At 40.1% G+C, this 18,307-nt stretch overlaps 1 protein-coding gene across 1 annotated transcript in view; it reads right to left on the bottom strand.

The window, feature by feature from the left end:
• Positions 1-6,783: 6,783 nt before the first annotated feature.
• Positions 6,784-18,307, bottom strand: part of ADSS2 (adenylosuccinate synthase 2) — a 49,248-nt gene continuing 37,724 nt past the window's right edge. The window contains exons 12-13 of the mRNA XM_033198658.1: positions 9,600-9,749; positions 6,784-7,930 (exon numbers count right to left, since the gene is read on the bottom strand). Of these exons, the coding sequence (XP_033054549.1) occupies positions 7,878-7,930; positions 9,600-9,749 (203 nt within the window). The 3' untranslated portion in view covers positions 6,784-7,877. The remainder of the gene's footprint in view (positions 7,931-9,599; positions 9,750-18,307) is intronic.

Raw genomic sequence — 18,307 nt, 5'->3', positions numbered from 1 at the left:
ATATGCCCTAATTTACACTTTTGAACGACCTAATTTAGCAAATAAACTCTCCTCTGTTCTTCCTCCTGGGCTTTAGCGTGTGTATTATATGCCTCAACTGTATATCATCTTTTGCTCCAAGCAGTTGTGGTTTTTTTGTTCTCCTTATAATGTTTCCAAGGAATGCTCACCACTTTTCCATCCTAGGTGAATTCTCAGTTAGATAAAACACAGATGGGCACTATGTGTCAGCCCTTCAGGGAGCCACAGAGAAGTTCAAATAGAAAAACCACAATAATTTGCAAATAAGGTCTGCTCTGCTCCCCTTAGAACCAGAGACCAGGCACACTGGCAATGCAGGTTGCTTTCTTCAAGACTGCCATTGCCCATTACATGGGCAAGGACAAGTAAAAACACCACACAGCTTTCCTGCCATTTTTAATTTGCCTTCTTCTTGATTTGTTGTTTGCCTGATTGATGTAAACCTGTGTTCTCCAGAGTTCTGACAAAGTTCATTCTGACAGTTCCTATTTGTTTTTTGCTGATTCTGTGGAGAAATGGGTATTTGGAGCTGAAATTCTGTCATTTTTTTGATGCCAGCCCCAAAATTTGTATCAAACGCAAAAGACCCAGAATAGCAAAGTCGATCTTGAAAAGAACAAAGCTGGAGGGCTTGTACTCCTCAATTTCAAAACATGCTGTAAAGCCACGGTATCAAAACAGTGTGGTGCTGGTATAAGAACAGAGGGGCAAAGGCATTTCAATGGGAAAAGAATAGTATTTTCAACTAATGGTGCGAGGACAAGTAAACATCTAAAAACAAGGAGATAAACTAAGATTTTTACCTTGCATCACATGAAAATTAACACAGATCAAAGATGATTTTGTGAAATGGTCTTTCACATATGAAAGTTTATACATTTTTTTAGAATACAACATCAAATAAAACTTTTAATGGGCCGGGCGTGGTGGCTCAAGCCTGTAATCCCAGCACTTTGGGAGGCCGAGACGGGCGGATCACGAGGTCAGGAGTTCGAGACCATCCTGGCTAACACGGTGAAACCCCGTCTCTACCAAAAAATACAAAAAGCTAGCCAGGCGAGGTGGCGGGCGCCTGTAGTCCCAGCTACTCGGGAGGCTGAGGCAGGAGAATGGCGTAAACCCGGGAGGCGGAGCTTGCAGTGAGCTGAGATCCGGCCACTGCACTCCAGCCGGGTGACAGCGAGGCTCCATCTCAAAAAAAAAAAAAAAAAAACTTTTAATGACCTTGGATTAGGCAGATTCCTTAAATGTGACACCAAAAACCACCTAGGTAAGGAAAAACTGATAAATTGGATTTGACTGAAATTTAAAACCTTTGCACTTCAAAAAACATCACCAAGACAACGAAATGGCAAGCCACAGACTAGAAAAAAATATTTGCAAATTAGATCTAATACAGAATCTGAATCTAGAATGTACAATGACTTCTTATATAATTAAAAAACAACCAATTTAAAAATGGGCAAAATATTTGAATAAACATCACCAAGGATATATAAATAGACATAAAAAATGCTAAAACATCATTAGTCGTATTAGGGAAACACAAATTAAAACAAGAAACCAACAGTTCATACCCACTAGAATGGTTATAATCAAAAGATACATAATAACAATTATTGATGAGGATGTGAAGAAATGGAAATCCTTATACATTGTTGGTGGGAATGTAAAGTGATGCAGTCACTTTGGAAATTTCTTTTAAACGTTAAACATAAATGTATGATCTGACCCAGAGATTCCGTTCCTAGATATCTGCCCAAGAGAAACAAAAACCTATGTCCACACAAAGACTTAAATGCAAATGCTCACAGCAGTACTATCATAATATAAAAAAAAACCTGAAAATAACTCGTCTATGAACAGATGAATGAATAAAATGTGGTATATCCATATAATAGAATATTATTCAGCATTAAAAAAGGAATGAAGCACATGGTATTGTCTCAAAAGATATTTAAAAATCCAGCTAGATGCAAAAAGATTAAATATTGTGATTTCATTTATGTGAAATGTCCAAGAAAGGCAACTCTATTGAGACAAAAAGTAGACTTGTGAGGCTGGGTGTGGGAATAGGGGTGACTGCAAATGGGCAGGAGGAATCCTTAGGGTGTGATGGAAATGTTCTAAAATTGCACAGTAATGACAGTTGCATAATTCTGTAAATTCACTATTATCATTGAACTGTATACTTAGGCAAATGTTATAATATATAAATTATACTTCAATAAAGTTGTTTAAATAAAAATCATATGCATGTATCACTTTGGTAAAAAATAAAATGACAAAGCCAGAAAAAACGTCTAAGAAAGGTGAAAGAAGACTGTGTATAAAAGTCACCCAGATCTTTTCTTCTCGGGTAGATTCTAGAAAGATGGATGCTGTTCTACAAAAACATCTAGGCTAACGGTTGTTGGTGTTTCCAAGCAAAATTACTTTTCAACCTTAAAAGAAAAAAGCAGTGGGCAGCAAGTTAAAAAGCCAATAATATCTTCTTTCCCTAAATTCTGGAAGCATGTTCCAAACAGGCAATCTTTTAGCTTGTACAGTATATGACTCTGGTATCTAATGATAGCATATTCTTTCATTTATAATATCGGTATTTGTGTCAGTGTGGATGTTCATATGGTTTCTAAAGACCGAGCCTATAACATGATGTCAAATGTCAACATCTCAATTATCCTTCCCCAAAAGTATACTGACCATGATTTACACTGTGGATTCCTAAAACTATTAATCACTGAATGTACTCAGTTCTCAGGTACATTTGAAACAGCAATTTATTCTCAATAACTGCTATAACTCATTACTTTTTTTTTTTTTTTTTTTTGAGATGGAGCCTCGCTCTGTCACCCAGGCTGGAGTGCAGTGGCACGATCTCGGTTCACTGCAAGCTCTGCCTCCCGGGTTCACGCCATTCTCCTGCCGTAGCCTCCCAAGTAGCTGGGACTACAGGCGCCCGCCACTACGACCGGCTAATTTTTTGTATTTTTAGTAGAGACAGGGTTTCACCATGTTAGCCAGGATGGTCTTGATCTCCTGATCTCGTGATCCGCCTGCTTCGGCCTCCCAAAGTGCTGTGATTACAGGCGTGAGCCACAATGCCCGGCCTCTAACTCATTTCTTAAAAATAACTAAAAAACTATATGCTCTTAAAAATATAAACGGTACAAAAATGTGTAAGGAAAACTTCAAAGTTCTCTCCTAGCGACCAATGTTAACCATTTGATATACACCCTTTCATATTTTGTCCTTGGTTTAGACCAACAAATATAGTTTTATATTTTATTCCCTCCTCTCTTCTATTTCATAGAATACTATCTTATGCTATTAACAGACCTTCACATTGTTTTCAATTACATATGAAATAGGGCTGCCTTTTTCTTTTTTTAAATGTATTTTTTTTTTTTTTCCGAGATAGTCTCACTCTGTCACTCAGGCTAGAGTACAGTGGCACGATCTCAGCTCACTGCAACCTCCACCCCGGGGTTCAAGTGATTATCTTGCCTCAGCCTCCCAAGTAGCTGGGATTACAGGTGCCTGCCACCACACCCAGCTAATTTTTGTATTTTTAGTAGAGATGGGGTTTCGCCATGTTGGCCAGGCTGGTATCGAACTCCTGATCTCATCTCGGCCTCCCAAAGTGCTGGGATTACGGGTGTGAGCAACCGAGCCCAGCCTTCTTTTTTCTTTTTGTAGTGTGATTGCTGGTAGGTCAAAGGATTTGCAAATACAAATTTTAACAGATATTGCCAAATTGCTTCCCCTACAAACGGAACTAATTCACACTGTAACCAGCAGTTTATGAAATTATCTATTTCTCCACATTCTTAGTAGCACTGATCTTTTCATATTTACCAATTCGAGATGTGAAGCAGTTTCTCAATGTTAAGTTATACTTTTTAATCTATAGGGAAAGGTAGAGGTGGACACTTTCCATGTTTTGGGCCATTGATATTTCTCTTTCTGTGGATTGCTTGATATATATTAATTTTTTGTCCATTTTTCTATTACTTGTCCCTTTATTCGCTCTTTGTACATTAGGGATATGCATTGAAATATTTTTTCCCAAGTTTGTTTTCTCAGGCTTTTAAAAAAAACTTTGTTCATAATACTATATATATATATAAACTCAGTTCAATCTGAACATTTTTTCCTTAGGTTCCTGAGTTTGCTGTTTTTATGAAGGCGGCTTTCCCTAAGATTAGATAAGCCTGTGTTAAGTTCCCAAATACGCTTGCATCTATTTCTGGAATGTCTTTTCCATCCCTCTTGTGTATTTGTTCTTTCTCATAGCAATGCTATATATTTTTATTACAGTAGCTTTGTAATGTTCTAACATCTGGCAGGAAAAAGACTCCTCTCTCAACATGTTACTTTCTCAAAAATGCCTCAGATATTCTTGCATCCCTATTCAACTATATTCATTAATTACTATATTAAAAATATGTATTAAATAGGCCCTCCTCCCATTTCAGTGTCTTGTTCTGCCATACAGTTTCCATCTACTGAGTTTTGAAATTTAGAGCATATAGTTTCAGCAATTTTCCTGTGCTCGCTTTAGGGCCTTCTTAAGCATAATACAGTAGTCTCCCCGTATCTGTGGTTTCATTTTCATTGGTTTCAGTTACCGTAGGCCCAACCTGCCCCCAAAATATTACACTGAAAATTCCAGAAATAATTTATGAGTTTCAAATTGCAAGCAGCTCTCAGTACCATAATGAGACATCAGGCCATCCTTCTCTGTCCTACCCAGAATGTCAATCATCCCTTTGTCCTGTGTCTCCAAACTGTCTGCAGTACCTGCCTGTTAGTCACTTAGTATCTGTCTCGGTTATCAGATCGAGTGATTATCAGATCAACTGCCTGGTATCTCAGTGCTTGTGTTCAAGGAACCCTTATTTTACTTCAGAGTGGCCCCAAAGCACAAGAGTAGTGATGCTGGCAATTCAGGTATGCCAAAGGGAAGCTGAAAAGTACTCATTTCAAGTGAAAAAGTGAAAGTTCTATTGAAGGAAATAAAAACAAATCATATGCTGATGTTGCTAAGATTTACAGTAAGCACAAATCTGTGAAATTTTGAAGGAGAAAGAAGAAATTCATGCTAGTTTTGCTGTCACACCTCAAACTGCAAAAGCTGTGGCCACAGTGCATGATAAGTGCTAAGACGGAAAAGGCATTCCATTTATGGAAGATATGAACAGAAAACATCTTGTGATTAACGGCAATGTGTCACTCCAGAAAGCACTGAGCCCATGCAAAGACTTCAGCAAGGAATCCCTTGAAATGAGCGACACCAAGCCATTACACAGACTCAGGAACACAGAAGGTCAACAGTAGCCCATTGCTATATCACAATGCCTGCATCACCTCACTGCATCTTATCACAGAGGCATTGTAGCATCTCCCATGATCACAAGAAGGGTGCAGTACCATAGAAGATACTTTGAGAGAGAGAGCACATTCACATAATTTTTATTATAGTACATTGTTATAATTGTTCTACTTTATTATTAGTTATTAATCTTATGCTATGCCTCATTTATAAATTACACTTTATCACAGGTATGTATTGGAAAAAACAGTACATATATGATTCGGTACTACTACCTCCAGTTTTAGGCATCCACTGGGGGTCTTTGAACGTATCTCTCATGGATAAGGGGGGAACTACTGTATGTCTTGTATTATATTACAGTCTTCTTTCATGTCAAACATGGTTTTGGCCAGACGTGGTGGCTCATGCCTATAATCTCACACTTTGGGAGGCCGAGGCGGGCAGATTACTTGAGGTGAGGAGTTCGAGACCAGCTCAGCCAACACGGTGAAACCCTGTCTCTACTAAAAATCAAAAATTAGCCAGGCGTGGTGGCATGTGCCTGCAATCCCAACTACTCAGGAGTCTGAGGCAAGAGAATCGATTGAACCTGGGAGGCGGAGGTTGCTGAGATAGCGCCACTGCACTCCAGCCTGAGTGACAGAGCGAGACTCTGCCTCAAAACACACACACACACACACACACCCACACACCCATGATTTTACTCCTTGAATTTACTGCCAAGCTAATCAATCCCATCAGCCCCTCACTCATTTTGTTTAGTTGCTCCAACTTTCCAAATTCTTTCCAGCCTCTGGGCCTTTGTACAGTACACGTCCCGCTGTCTGCTCTGTACTCATCTGCTTGGTCTGTTTAGACATTATTTCCATTAATGGCCTTCTCCAATCCCTGCTAAATTAAGACTAGATTCTCATTCATCAGACCTTGTACTTTTCCACTGCAGCATGTAACTACTGTTTATAAATCTCTGTTTGGTTACCATGTTGTCCCCCACTATAGTAAGTTTGAGGAAGACTGTGCTCCTGTCACCACTGCATACCCAATACCTAGGTAGAGTCTAACACGTATACTTGAAAAGAAGAATGGGTTCTTTGTATCTGTTTCTGAACCATTAGTAAAAATACATTTTAATAGTGCAATACTTGTAACCAAGATAAGAATGCAGACTTTAAAAGCCCATTCATTTTCTATTAAAAAGAAATTATATATTCATTATAAATTATTTTTACATATAAGTCATTATGGATCAATAATTGGCTTTTAGGATAATCTATACTGTTCTTTATACTTCCTGAGTCTAATAATACTGCTCCTATTTTAGAATTTTTCTTGAACTAAGTATTACACTACAGAGATAAAGCTCGTTCCTATATACTAGTGTTACTAACCTCTCTTAGTAGAACAAAAACACAATACGCAAAGCATACTAGAAATATTTGGTTCTTTTAATCAGCTATTGATGGTATAATAAAATAAATTTAAGTGGCACCTAATTTAACATGTAAAATAGTTCATTAAAAGATAATCTACAAAACAATGTTATGCCTAATTGTCAAAATAACACCTTTTTTTTTTTTTTTTCAAGAAAGAAATAAAGGCATAATCAAAATTATGGTTAACAACTTGGGTTCATTTTGACACTTACAGATGATTTTGTAGGCATATCGGCAGGCACAATGTTGAAAACCAATCCACTAGATTTAAAACTAATAGTAAGATAAAAAAGAAAAGATATACATTTCAGAGGTAATGTTTGAAATTAAAGAAAAATATCCACCATATATTACAACAGATTTTTTAATGACTATTTTTAACATAAAGATTGTTGTTTCGGGAAACATCTTTTCTCTTTGAACATTTCACTCAATGTTCAATGTATTAAATCACTGACAGAGAGAAATCAGTTCTATGCTCTGTACAAATTAAAGGACCCGTGAATATATAACCCCTCCCAACCCACCAAAGCTCAGTTTTGCGATGGTCTCAGCAGAAAATAAACAGCCCACAATTTAAACAGAATTCATAAGTATTACAAAAGTTTACAGAACCCCTATGTCTCCATCATTTGTTTCTAACAACAAAGATTACAATAACAGAACTGAATGATCAGAATGCAAAAATTTGTGCAAAACTGCATTAATTGTTCTTACCATCTAATGGGGTAAAACTTAAGAACACGCAATGACAATAATGAAGAAAAACTACATTAAAAGTAATTCTACTTTAGATATCGAACAACATGGATGATACTATTACTAAACATTGAAAAAAAACGTGGCACCATGAGAGCAGCAGGAGCAACAAATGACTTGGCAATTCCAGCTAAGGAAAGCTGACACTGGAATATGCCAAAGTTAATCTCCACAATAGGCATCCATCTGAAAAGACTAGAAACAACTGTAGGGCTTCAAACTTACTTCAATGTCTTTATTCTTGAATTTGCAGGTCATAAATGAAATATTTAAGAAAGTCTTTTCCTCTCCCTCTCAAGGAGTGTTTCTTGTGTTACTGGCAATCATTAAAAGAGTTGAATCATAGACTCTCTGGATTTACCAACACCAATCCATTTAACTAGGAGAAAACAAAGAGAAAAGGATCTGCATCAATTCATTTCTAATGTTTACTCTTCGGGATTAAAAAACAGGTGGTCCCCCACTTTTCTCAGTATCACCATAACTTTTCCTTAAGTGCCCTTTGATGTTCTCTATTCTGTTGGCAGACTGTGCCTATTTCTAAACAGGATGTACAAACAAGACCCAGCACAGGATAGTATGCCTTACTGTTCCCTTTTTAACTGTGCAATATTTTCAATTTCCTCATTTCTAATGACTTAGGATAGTAAAACATTGACCAAAACCAGCAGACCTACAGAAAGTTTGATCGAGTTCCTGATAACTGGCCAAGATAAGCATCTTAAACATCTAGATGAGAATATGATTTTAACTTGCACAGCCTCAGAAACTGTCCACTACATGAGTCTATGGAAATCGAATCATCTGCACCACATGGTTTTAGATTATTCGCAGAATTACCAGCTTCCTTAAGGTACTGTTAGGATCAACTTTTGTGATATTTTACAGATTTCAGTTAGATTCATTGCTGTTTATATTTCAAGAAAATGCTGACTAAGAGCAGTAAGCAAATATGCTTACTAAATTTGACATCAAGCTAGGAGGGAAGAATCATGCTGGAAACGAACCACAAATACAAATGAACCACAAGGCAAAATCAGAGTAAGTGCATAATAGATTTTATATGGAGGACACATCCCACACACTTCACTTTTTCTTATCTTTCAAATACCCATCAATGCCAACAAAAGAATATAAGGAAAAAGCCATCTGTTAAAAGAATGACTTCACATAACTAGATACAGCCATAACGTTGTTATGCCTAACTCCCTTGCCATCTTATATTTGTTCTTTAATAAACAGTCTTAACTATTTTTAAAAATTCTTTTCTTACATTTTTTCTAGTGAGATTTCCCATTTTCTACACCTATTACTTCCCAATGTATTTTCAGGAAACTCTAAATCTCAAGGATAGTTTAACCCAAACAAACCATAACCGTTTTTAATCCCCCAGAAACACAAACCATTTTTGGTGGTGGTAGAGATACATGAGGATTTGTTATTAAGAGGAAGAAAGGAATGAGACAATGTCACAGGATTAAAAAAACAGACTAAGGATTAAAGACAGGGTCAGAAAGGGTGAGAAGTAATCTATTATTTCTACAAAGATGAACACTGTATTTACTTTAAGGAATAAAATTATGACTTTATATCTTCCTGGGCATTTATGCAAATCATGTACACTCTGTAAAGTAACAATGATCTTTCCTTTATTCTATTTCAAAGGCAGACAGGTAAGTTAAAAGAAAAGACAGCTGGCCGGGCATGATGGCTCACGCCTGTAATCCCAGCACTTTGGGAGGCTGAGGTGGGCAGATCAACGAGGTCAGGAGAGACCAGCCTGGCCAATATGGTGAAACCCTGTCTCTTACTAAAAATACAAAAATTAGCTGGCCGTGGTGGCACACGCCTATAATCCCAGCTACTTGGGAGGCTGAGGTAGGAGAATAGCTTGAACCCAGGAGGCAGAGGCTGCAGTGAGCCAAGATCCCACCACTGCACTCCAGCCTGGGACAGAGCGAGACTCCGTCTCAAAAACAAAAAACAAAAAACAAAAAACAAAAAACAAAAGTAAAGACAGTCATTCACAAAGTGTTTTTTACGTTTACCTGGAATTTGAAGCTCATCTTCAATAAATCGAACATAGTTTTGTGCATTAACAGGTAGTTCTTTAAATGCCCTTGCATTTGATATGTCTGTGTTCCATCCTGGGAGAGTCTTATATTGAACTTCAACTTTATTTAAGACTTCTTGGTTTGCTAAAAGTTAAAGAGGATATTTGTTCATGGTACACACTGCTTACTGTCAAACAACTTTTTGATATATTGCAGGTTCAGAATCTCTTTTCAAAATCTTTGGAGCCAGATACGTTTTGGGATTTAGAATTCTTCAGGTAGTATAAAGGTCAAACAGTGCAAATACCATCTGGGGTAGTATTCTATAATCAAACATATTTCTGCAGCAACACATACGATCATTTGCTATAAGAGGATAAAGATTATGTAATACTAACATTAGTTCAAGTCTGGTTTTGCTGCCAAATGAATCTGGGTGCTAAACTTAAAACTTTCCAGTTTTAAAGCTTATTGAATTTCCATTCTATTGATAGGGATTGTAGATCTGCATAATGACAGCAACCTCACAGAAAGAAGGCCTGCATACCTGCTGTGTTCTGAGAAATCTATGGTTCTGCTTGAAATTTTCTTCATTATTCCACCTATTTTCTCTGTATCCCCTAATGGAAACTGAAAATGTACTAAAGAATAGTTTCTTTGACTTGAGTCAATATAGTGGATGCTATGGTACTCTGCCCAGATTTCTCTGAAGACTGAGAGCTGTGGGAGCTTTGCCTGCTGACCACTCACAGTTCAGAGCCTCTGCAGGACTAGCCCCTCCACCGAAGGGAGCTGCCGCCCCACAGCAGCCCATATCCATTGACTTGTCAATGTGGGAACAGAAACAACCCAGGCACTTAACCTTAATTTGGGACAACTGTCAAGGGCTATGTAAGCTCCAGAACTCCCTAAGGGATCAGCGAAGGCTTGTTTACAACTATATTGCAGTGCAATTTCTCCCTCTGCATAATCCTGCTTCACCCACTCTCTCACAGATGTTGTTGCTCAGTGCACTTATGAGCAAACACACCTATGTGCAAATCTCTACATTGGAGTCTGTTTCCTAGGGAACTCAATCTAAGATAGCTGGCACCAGGAACGGTCAGAGGAAGATAGCTCTAAAACGAGAACTAAGAGGCAGGATCACTGGCTAGCTGGCTGGCTGGCAATGAGGACTATCACTGGGGTAAATAGAGTATGGATAGTCTCTATCTGAGGCACTGAGATTCGAGCACAGTGGAACAACAGAACTGGATGGCTCTCGATGAATGCTATTCACGAACTGGAGAAAGATAATGCAACCTGTCTGGCAGAACTTAGACGAAATTCCATCTCCTATAGCAGAGAGCAAAAAACGAGGATTAAGATGAAAATTCAATCATATAGACTGCAAAGCTCCAGAAAAAGCTGAATTCTGCAATCCAGCAAGTTTGCTATGGCAAAGTCAGAGCTTTGTTTGGGAAAAACTGGGGCCCTGAGACTCTGAATGGGACATCTGAATTGACATACCTGAAAATCCTGAATCCCTAGATTTTCCCAACTCTCTGGGTCTGCAAAATGTCCCACTACTTCCTATTAAAGGTTGTGGCGGGGGCGGAGCAAGATGGCCGAATAGGAACAGCTCCAGTCTCCAACTCCCAGCGCGAGTAACACAGAAGACCGGTGATTTCTGCATTTTCAACTGAGGTACTGGGGTCATCTCTCTAGGGAGTGCCGGACAATCGGTGCTGGTCAGCTGCTGCAGCCTGACCAGCGTGAGCTGAAGCAGGGCGAGGCATCGCCTCACCTGGAAGCGCAAGGGGGAAGGAAATCCGTTTTCCTAGCCAGGGGAACTGAGACACATACCACCTGGAAAATCGCGTAACTCCCACCCCAATACTGCGCTTTAAGGAAACAGGCACACCAGGAGAATATATCCCATACCTGGCCGGGAGGGTCCCTCGCCCACGGAGCCTCCCTCACTGCTAACACAGCAGTCTGCCATCTAACTGAAACAGCAGCAGCGAGGCTGGGGGAGGGGCGCCCGCCATTGCTGAGGCTTAAGTAGGTAAACAAAGCCGCTGGGAAGCTCGAACTGGGTGGAGCTCACAGCAGCTCAAGGAAACCTGCCTGTCTCTGTAGACTCCACCTCTGGGGACAGCCCACAGCTGAGGTCCAATAGGGAAAGCAGCGGGGGCGGTGCAGAGGCGAACGACTCTGTCTGACAGCTTTGGGGAGAGCCGTGGATCTCCCAACGCGGAGGTTGAGATCCGAGAACGGACAGGCTGCCTGCTCAGGTGGGTCCCTGACCCCTGAGTAGCCTAGCTGGGAGACATCCCCCACTAGGGGCAGTCTGACACCCCACACCTCACAGGGTGGAGTCATCCCTGAGAGGAAACTTCCAAAGGAAGAATCAGACAGGTACACTCGCTGCTCAGTAATATTCTATCTTTGGCAACCTCTGTTGCTGATACCCAGGCAAACAGGGTCTGGAGTGGACCTCAAGCAATCTCCAACAGACCAACAGACAGTCCTTCTGACTGTCAGACGGAAAACTATCAAACAGGAAGGACACCTATACCAAAACCCCATCAGTACGTCACCATCATCAAAGACCAGAGACAGATAAAACCACAAAGATGGGGAAAAAGCAGGGCAGAAAAGCTGGAAATTCAAAAAATAAGAGCGCATCTCCCCCTGCAAAGGAGCGCAGCCCATCGCCAGCAACGGATCAAAGCTGGTCAGAGAATGACTTTGACGAGATGAGAGAAGAGGCTTCAGTCCATCAAACTTCTCAGAGCTAAAGGAGGAATTACGTACCCAGCGCAAAGAAACTAAAAATCTTGAAAAAAAAGTGGAAGAATTGACAGCTAGACTAATTAATGCAGAGAAGATCATAAACGAAATGACAGAGATGAAAACCATGACACGAGAAATACGTGACAAATGCACAAGCTTCAGTAACCGACTCGATCAACTGGAAGAAAGAGTATCAGCGATTGAGGATCAAATGAATGAAATGAAGCGAGAAGAGAAACCAAAAGAAAAAAGAAGAAAAAGAAATGAACAAAGCCTGCAAGAAGTATGGGATTATGTAAAAAGACCAAATCTACGTCTGATTGGGGTGCCTGAAAGTGAGGGGGAAAATGGAACCAAGTTGGAAAACACTCTTCAGGATATCATCCAGGAGAACTTCCCCAACCTAGTAGGGCAGGCCAACATTCAAATTCAGGAAATACAGAGAATGCCACAAAGATACTCCTCCAGAAGAGCAACTCCAAGACACATAATTGCCAGATTCACCAAAGTTGAAATGAAGGAAAAAATCTTAAGGGCAGCCAGAGAGAAAGGTCGGGTTACCCACAAAGGGAAGCCCATCAGACTAACAGCAGATCTCTCGGCAGAAACTCTACAAGCCAGAAGAGAGTGGGGGCCAATATTCAACATTCTTAAAGAAAAGAATTTTCAACCCAGAATTTCATATCCAGCCAAACTAAGTTCATCAGTGAAGGAGAAATAAAATCCTTTACAGATAAGCAAATGCTTAGAGATTTTGTCACCACCAGGCCTGCCTTACAAGAGACCCTGAAGGAAGCCCTAAACATGGAAAGGAACAACCGGTACCAGCCATTGCAAAAACATGCCAAAATGTAAAGACCATCGAGGCTAGGAAGAAACTGCATCAACTAACGAGCAAAATAACCAGTTAATATCATAATGACAGGATCACGTTCACACATAACAATATTAACCTTAAATGTAAATGGACTAAATGCTCCAATTAAAAGACACAGACTGGCAAACTGGATAAAGAGTCAAGACCCATCAGTCTGCTGTATTCAGGAGACCCATCTCACATGCAGAGACATACATAGGCTCAAAATAAAGGGATGGAGGAAGATCTACCAAGCAAATGGAGAACAAAAAAAAGCAGGGGTTGCAATCCTAGTCTCTGATAAAACAGACTTTAAACCATCAAAGATCAAAAGAGACAAAGAAGGCCATTACATAATGGTAAAGGGATCAATTCAACAGGAAGAGCTAACTCTCCTAAATATATATACACCCAATACAGGAGCACCCAGATTCATAAAGCAAGTCCTTAGAGACCTACAAAGAGACTTAGACTCCCATACAATAATAATGGGAGATTTCAACACTCCACTGTCAACATTAGACAGATCAACGAGACAGAAAGTTAACAAGGATATCCAGGAATTGAACTCATCTCTGCACCAAGCGGACCTAATAGACATCTATAGAACTCTCCACCCCAAATCAACAGAATATACATTCTTCTCAGCACCACATCGCACTTATTCCAAAATTGACCACATGATTGGAAGTAAAGCACTCCTCAGCAAATGTACAAGAACAGAAATTATAACAAACTGTCTCTCAGACCACAGTGCAATCAAACTAGAACTCAGGACTAAGAAACTCAATCAAAACCGCTCAACTACATGGAAACTGAATAACCTGCTCCTGAATGACTACTGGGTACATAACGAAATGAAAGCAGAAATAAAGATGTTCTTTGAAACCAATGAGAACAAAGATACAACATACCAGAATCTCTGGGACACATTTAAGGCAGTGTGTAGAGGGAAATTTATAGCACTAAATGCCCACAAGAGAAAGCAGGAAAGATCTAAAATTGACACTTTAACATCACAATTAAAAGAACTAGAGAGGCAAGAGCAAACACATTCAAAAGCTAGCAGAAGGCAAGAAATAACTAAGATCAGAGCAGAACTGAAGGAGATAGAGTCACAAAAAACCCTCCAAAAAATCAATGAATCCAGGAGTTGGTTTTTTGAAAAGATCAACAAAATTGACAGACCGCTAGCAAGACTAATAAAGAAGAAAAGAGAGCGGAATCAAATAGACGCAATAAAAAATGATAAAGGGGATATCACCACCGACCCCACAGAAATACAAACAACCATCAGAGAATACTATAAATGCCTCTACGCAAATCGACTAGAAAATCTAGAAGAAATGGATAATTTCCTGGACACTTACACTCTCCCAAGACTGAACCAGGAAGAAGTTGAATCCCTGAATAGACCAATAACAGGCTCTGAAATTGAGGCAACAATTAATAGCCTACCCACGAAAAAAAGTCCAGGACCAGATGGATTCACAGCTGAATTCTACCAGAGGTACAAGGAGGAGCTGGTACCATTCCTTCTGAAACTATTCCAATCAATAGAAAAAGAGGGAATCCTCCCTAACTCATTTTATGAGGCCAACATCATCCTGATACCAAAACCTGGCAGAGACACAACAAAAAAAGAGAATTTTAGACCAATATCCCTGATGAACATCGATGCAAAAATTCTCAATAAAATACTGGCAAACCGGATTCAGCAGCACATCAAAAAGCTTATCCACCATGATCAAGTGGGCTTCATCCCTGGGATGCAAGGCTGGTTCAACATTCGCAAATCAATAAACGTAATCCAGCATATAAACAGAACCAAAGACAAGAACCACATGATTATCTCAATAGATGCAGAAAAGGCTTTTGACAAAATTCAACAGCCCTTTATGCTAAAAACGCTCAATAAATTCGGTATTGATGGAACGTACCTCAAAATAATAAGAGCTATTTACGACAAACCCACAGCTAATATCATACTGAATGGGCAAAAACTGGAAAAATTCCCTTTGAAAACTGGCACAAGACAGGGATGCCCTCTCTCACCACTCCTATTCAACATAGTGTTGGAAGTTCTGGCTAGGGCAATCAGGCAAGAGAAGAAATCAAGGGTATCCAGTTAGGAAAAGAAGAAGTCAAATTGTCCCTGTTTGCAGATGACATGATTGTATATTTAGAAAAACCCATCGTCTCAGCCCAAAATCTCCTTAAGCTGATAAGCAACTTCAGCAAAGTCTCAGGATACAAAATTAATGTGCAAAAATCACAAGCATTCTTATACACCAGTAACAGACAAGCAGAGAGCCAAGTCAGGAATGAACTTCCATTCACAATTGCTTCAAAGAGAATAAAATACCTAGGAATCCAGCTTACAAGGGATGTAAAGGACCTCTTCAAGGAGAACTACAAACCACTGCTCAGTGAAATCAAAGAGGACACAAACAAATGGAAGAACATACCATGCTCATGGATAGGAAGAATCAATATCGTGAAAATGGCCATACTGCCCAAGGTTATTTATAGATTCAATGCCATCCCCATCAAGCTACCAATGAGTTTCTTCACAGAATTGGAAAAAACTGCTTTAAAGTTCATATGGAACCAAAAAAGAGCCCGCATTGCCAAGACAATCCTAGGTCAAAAGGACAAAGCTGGAGGCGTCACGCTACCTGACTTCAAACTATACTACAAGGCTACAGTAACCAAAACAGCATGGTACTGGTACCACAACAGAGAAATAGACCAGTGGAACAGAACAGAGTCCTCAGAAATAATACCACACATCTACAGCCATCTGATCTTTGACAAACCTGACAAAACAAGAAATGGGGAAAGGATTCCCTATTTAATAAATGGTGCTGGGAAAATTGGCTAGCCACAAGTAGAAAGCTGAAACTGGATCCTTTCCTTACCCCTTATACGAAAATTAATTCAAGATGGATTAGAGACTTAAATGTTAGACCTAATACCATAAAAAGCCTAGAAGAAAATCTAGGTAGTACCATTCAGGACATAGGCATGGGCAAGGACTTCATGTCTAAAACACCAAAAGCAACGGCAGCAAAAGCCAAAATTGACAAATGGGATCTCATTAAACTAAAGAGCTTTTGCACAGCAAAAGAAACTACCATCAGAGTGAACAGGCAACCTACAGAATGGGAGAAAATTTTTGCAACCTACTCATCTGACAAAGGGCTAATATCCAGAATCTACAAAGAACTCAAACAAATATACAAGAAAAAAACAACAACCCCATCAAAAAGTGGGGAAAGGATATGAACAGACATTTCTCAAAAGAAGACATCCATACAGCCACAGACACATGAAAAAATGCTCGTCATCACTCGCCATCAGAGAAATGCAAATCAAAACCACAATGAGATACCATCTCACACCAGTTAGAATGGCAATCATTAAGAAGTCAGGAAACAATAGATGTTGGAGAGGATGTGGAGAAATAGGAACACTTTTACACTGTTGGTGGGATTGTAAACTAGTTCAACCATTATGGAAAACAGTATGGCGATTCCTCAAGGATCTAGAACTAGATGTACCATATGACCCAGCCATCCCACTACTGGGTATATACCCAAAGGATTATAAATTACTCTACTACAAAGACACATGCACACGTATGTTTATTGCGGCACTATTCACAATAGCAAAGACTTGGAATCAACCCAAATGTCCATCTGTGACAGACTGGATTAAGAAAATGTGGCACATGTACACCATGGAATACTATGCAGCCATCAAAAAGGATGAGTTTGCGTCCTTTGTAGGGACATGGATGCAGCTGGAAACCATCATTCTTAGCAAACTATCACAAGAACAGAAAACCAAACACCGCATGTTCTCACTCATAGGTGGGAAATGAACAATGAGATCACTTGGACTCGGGAAGGGGAACATCACACACTGGGGCCTATCATGGGGAGGGGGGAGGAGGGAGGGATTGCATTGGGGAGTTATACATGATATAAACGTTATGCACATGTACCCTAGAACTTAAAGTATAATTAAAAAAAAAAAGAAAAAAATAAAAATAAAAATAAAGGTTGTGGCATCCTGTTGCTTGAAGATGATGCAGAGGCCTCTGTCTTGCAAGGCAGCATGTACCCATCTCACATCTACCTTCACCTTCCCCCTCCTGGTCAGCAAATAACTAGGCTCAGGTCCCAATGTAACCTGGCTAAGGAAGCACTGGGCCTACTAAGGAAGGAAAGATACTATATTCTAAAAGATCTGCAGGAACAAGCCAACATTTGCCAGTAGGCACCAAGAGAGTGTATATGGAACTGGATCCTGAGGGATGCTGGGTCAAGGGGGGCAGCAGGTGGTAGAACAAAGTTGAGTAAGAGTATATTGATAAGAGAATATCCTCTCATGATACATGACACAGAGATGATGAACACATCCTGCTAGGAATGCTCTCGGAAGCTTAGGAACAGTAATGAACCATACTAAGTAGGTATGCCAGAACTGCTGTGGTAGGTGGTAGGAGGCATTCAGAGAATCAGTGGGGCTTCCATTTCTAGTCATCATAAAATACACAGTTCCCAACCAGCTCTCAAAATGACAACTCCTTCTAGGCAGTGGACAACAGGCAGGCACAAAGCCATGGCTCCTGGGAAAGAAAACTCACAAGCAAGCCCAGAAGCCACCCAACTTTCTGCCTAGGAACAATTTCCTGACCACAGTTCAGAACAGAGAATGGCAGCTCCACTGACTGGGGAGGTAGACAGCTGACTTCAGGAAAGTTGAAGCAGCCAGAATCAGCAGAGCCAGGCATCAGAGAGGAGCTGCAGAGAGAAGGACCCCCGAGAAGTCCATGTGAGAGTCCCATGGCTACAGGAGGACGCCACAGGTAAAGAGCAGGACCAGCAGAGGCTTACCAGACCTCACCTGCTACACAGTAGGGGGGACTTCTACCAGACTCTAGAAGTCAGGTAGTGCTGCTGAAAAGGAAGGGACAGGGTACACTGGTGCTCCAGCACTGCTGGATTGAAGAGATCTCATTATTATACCTTAACTTTCCTGGTATCCAGCAGAGCCACCA

This window comes from Trachypithecus francoisi, unplaced genomic scaffold (genome assembly GCF_009764315.1).
Source record: "Trachypithecus francoisi isolate TF-2019V2 unplaced genomic scaffold, Tfra_2.0 Lachesis_group5, whole genome shotgun sequence".
In the NCBI taxonomy this organism is placed as follows: domain Eukaryota; kingdom Metazoa; phylum Chordata; class Mammalia; order Primates; family Cercopithecidae; genus Trachypithecus; species Trachypithecus francoisi.
Note: the sequence above shows the minus strand (reverse complement) of the source record. Positions and strands in the feature narration are given on the sequence as shown.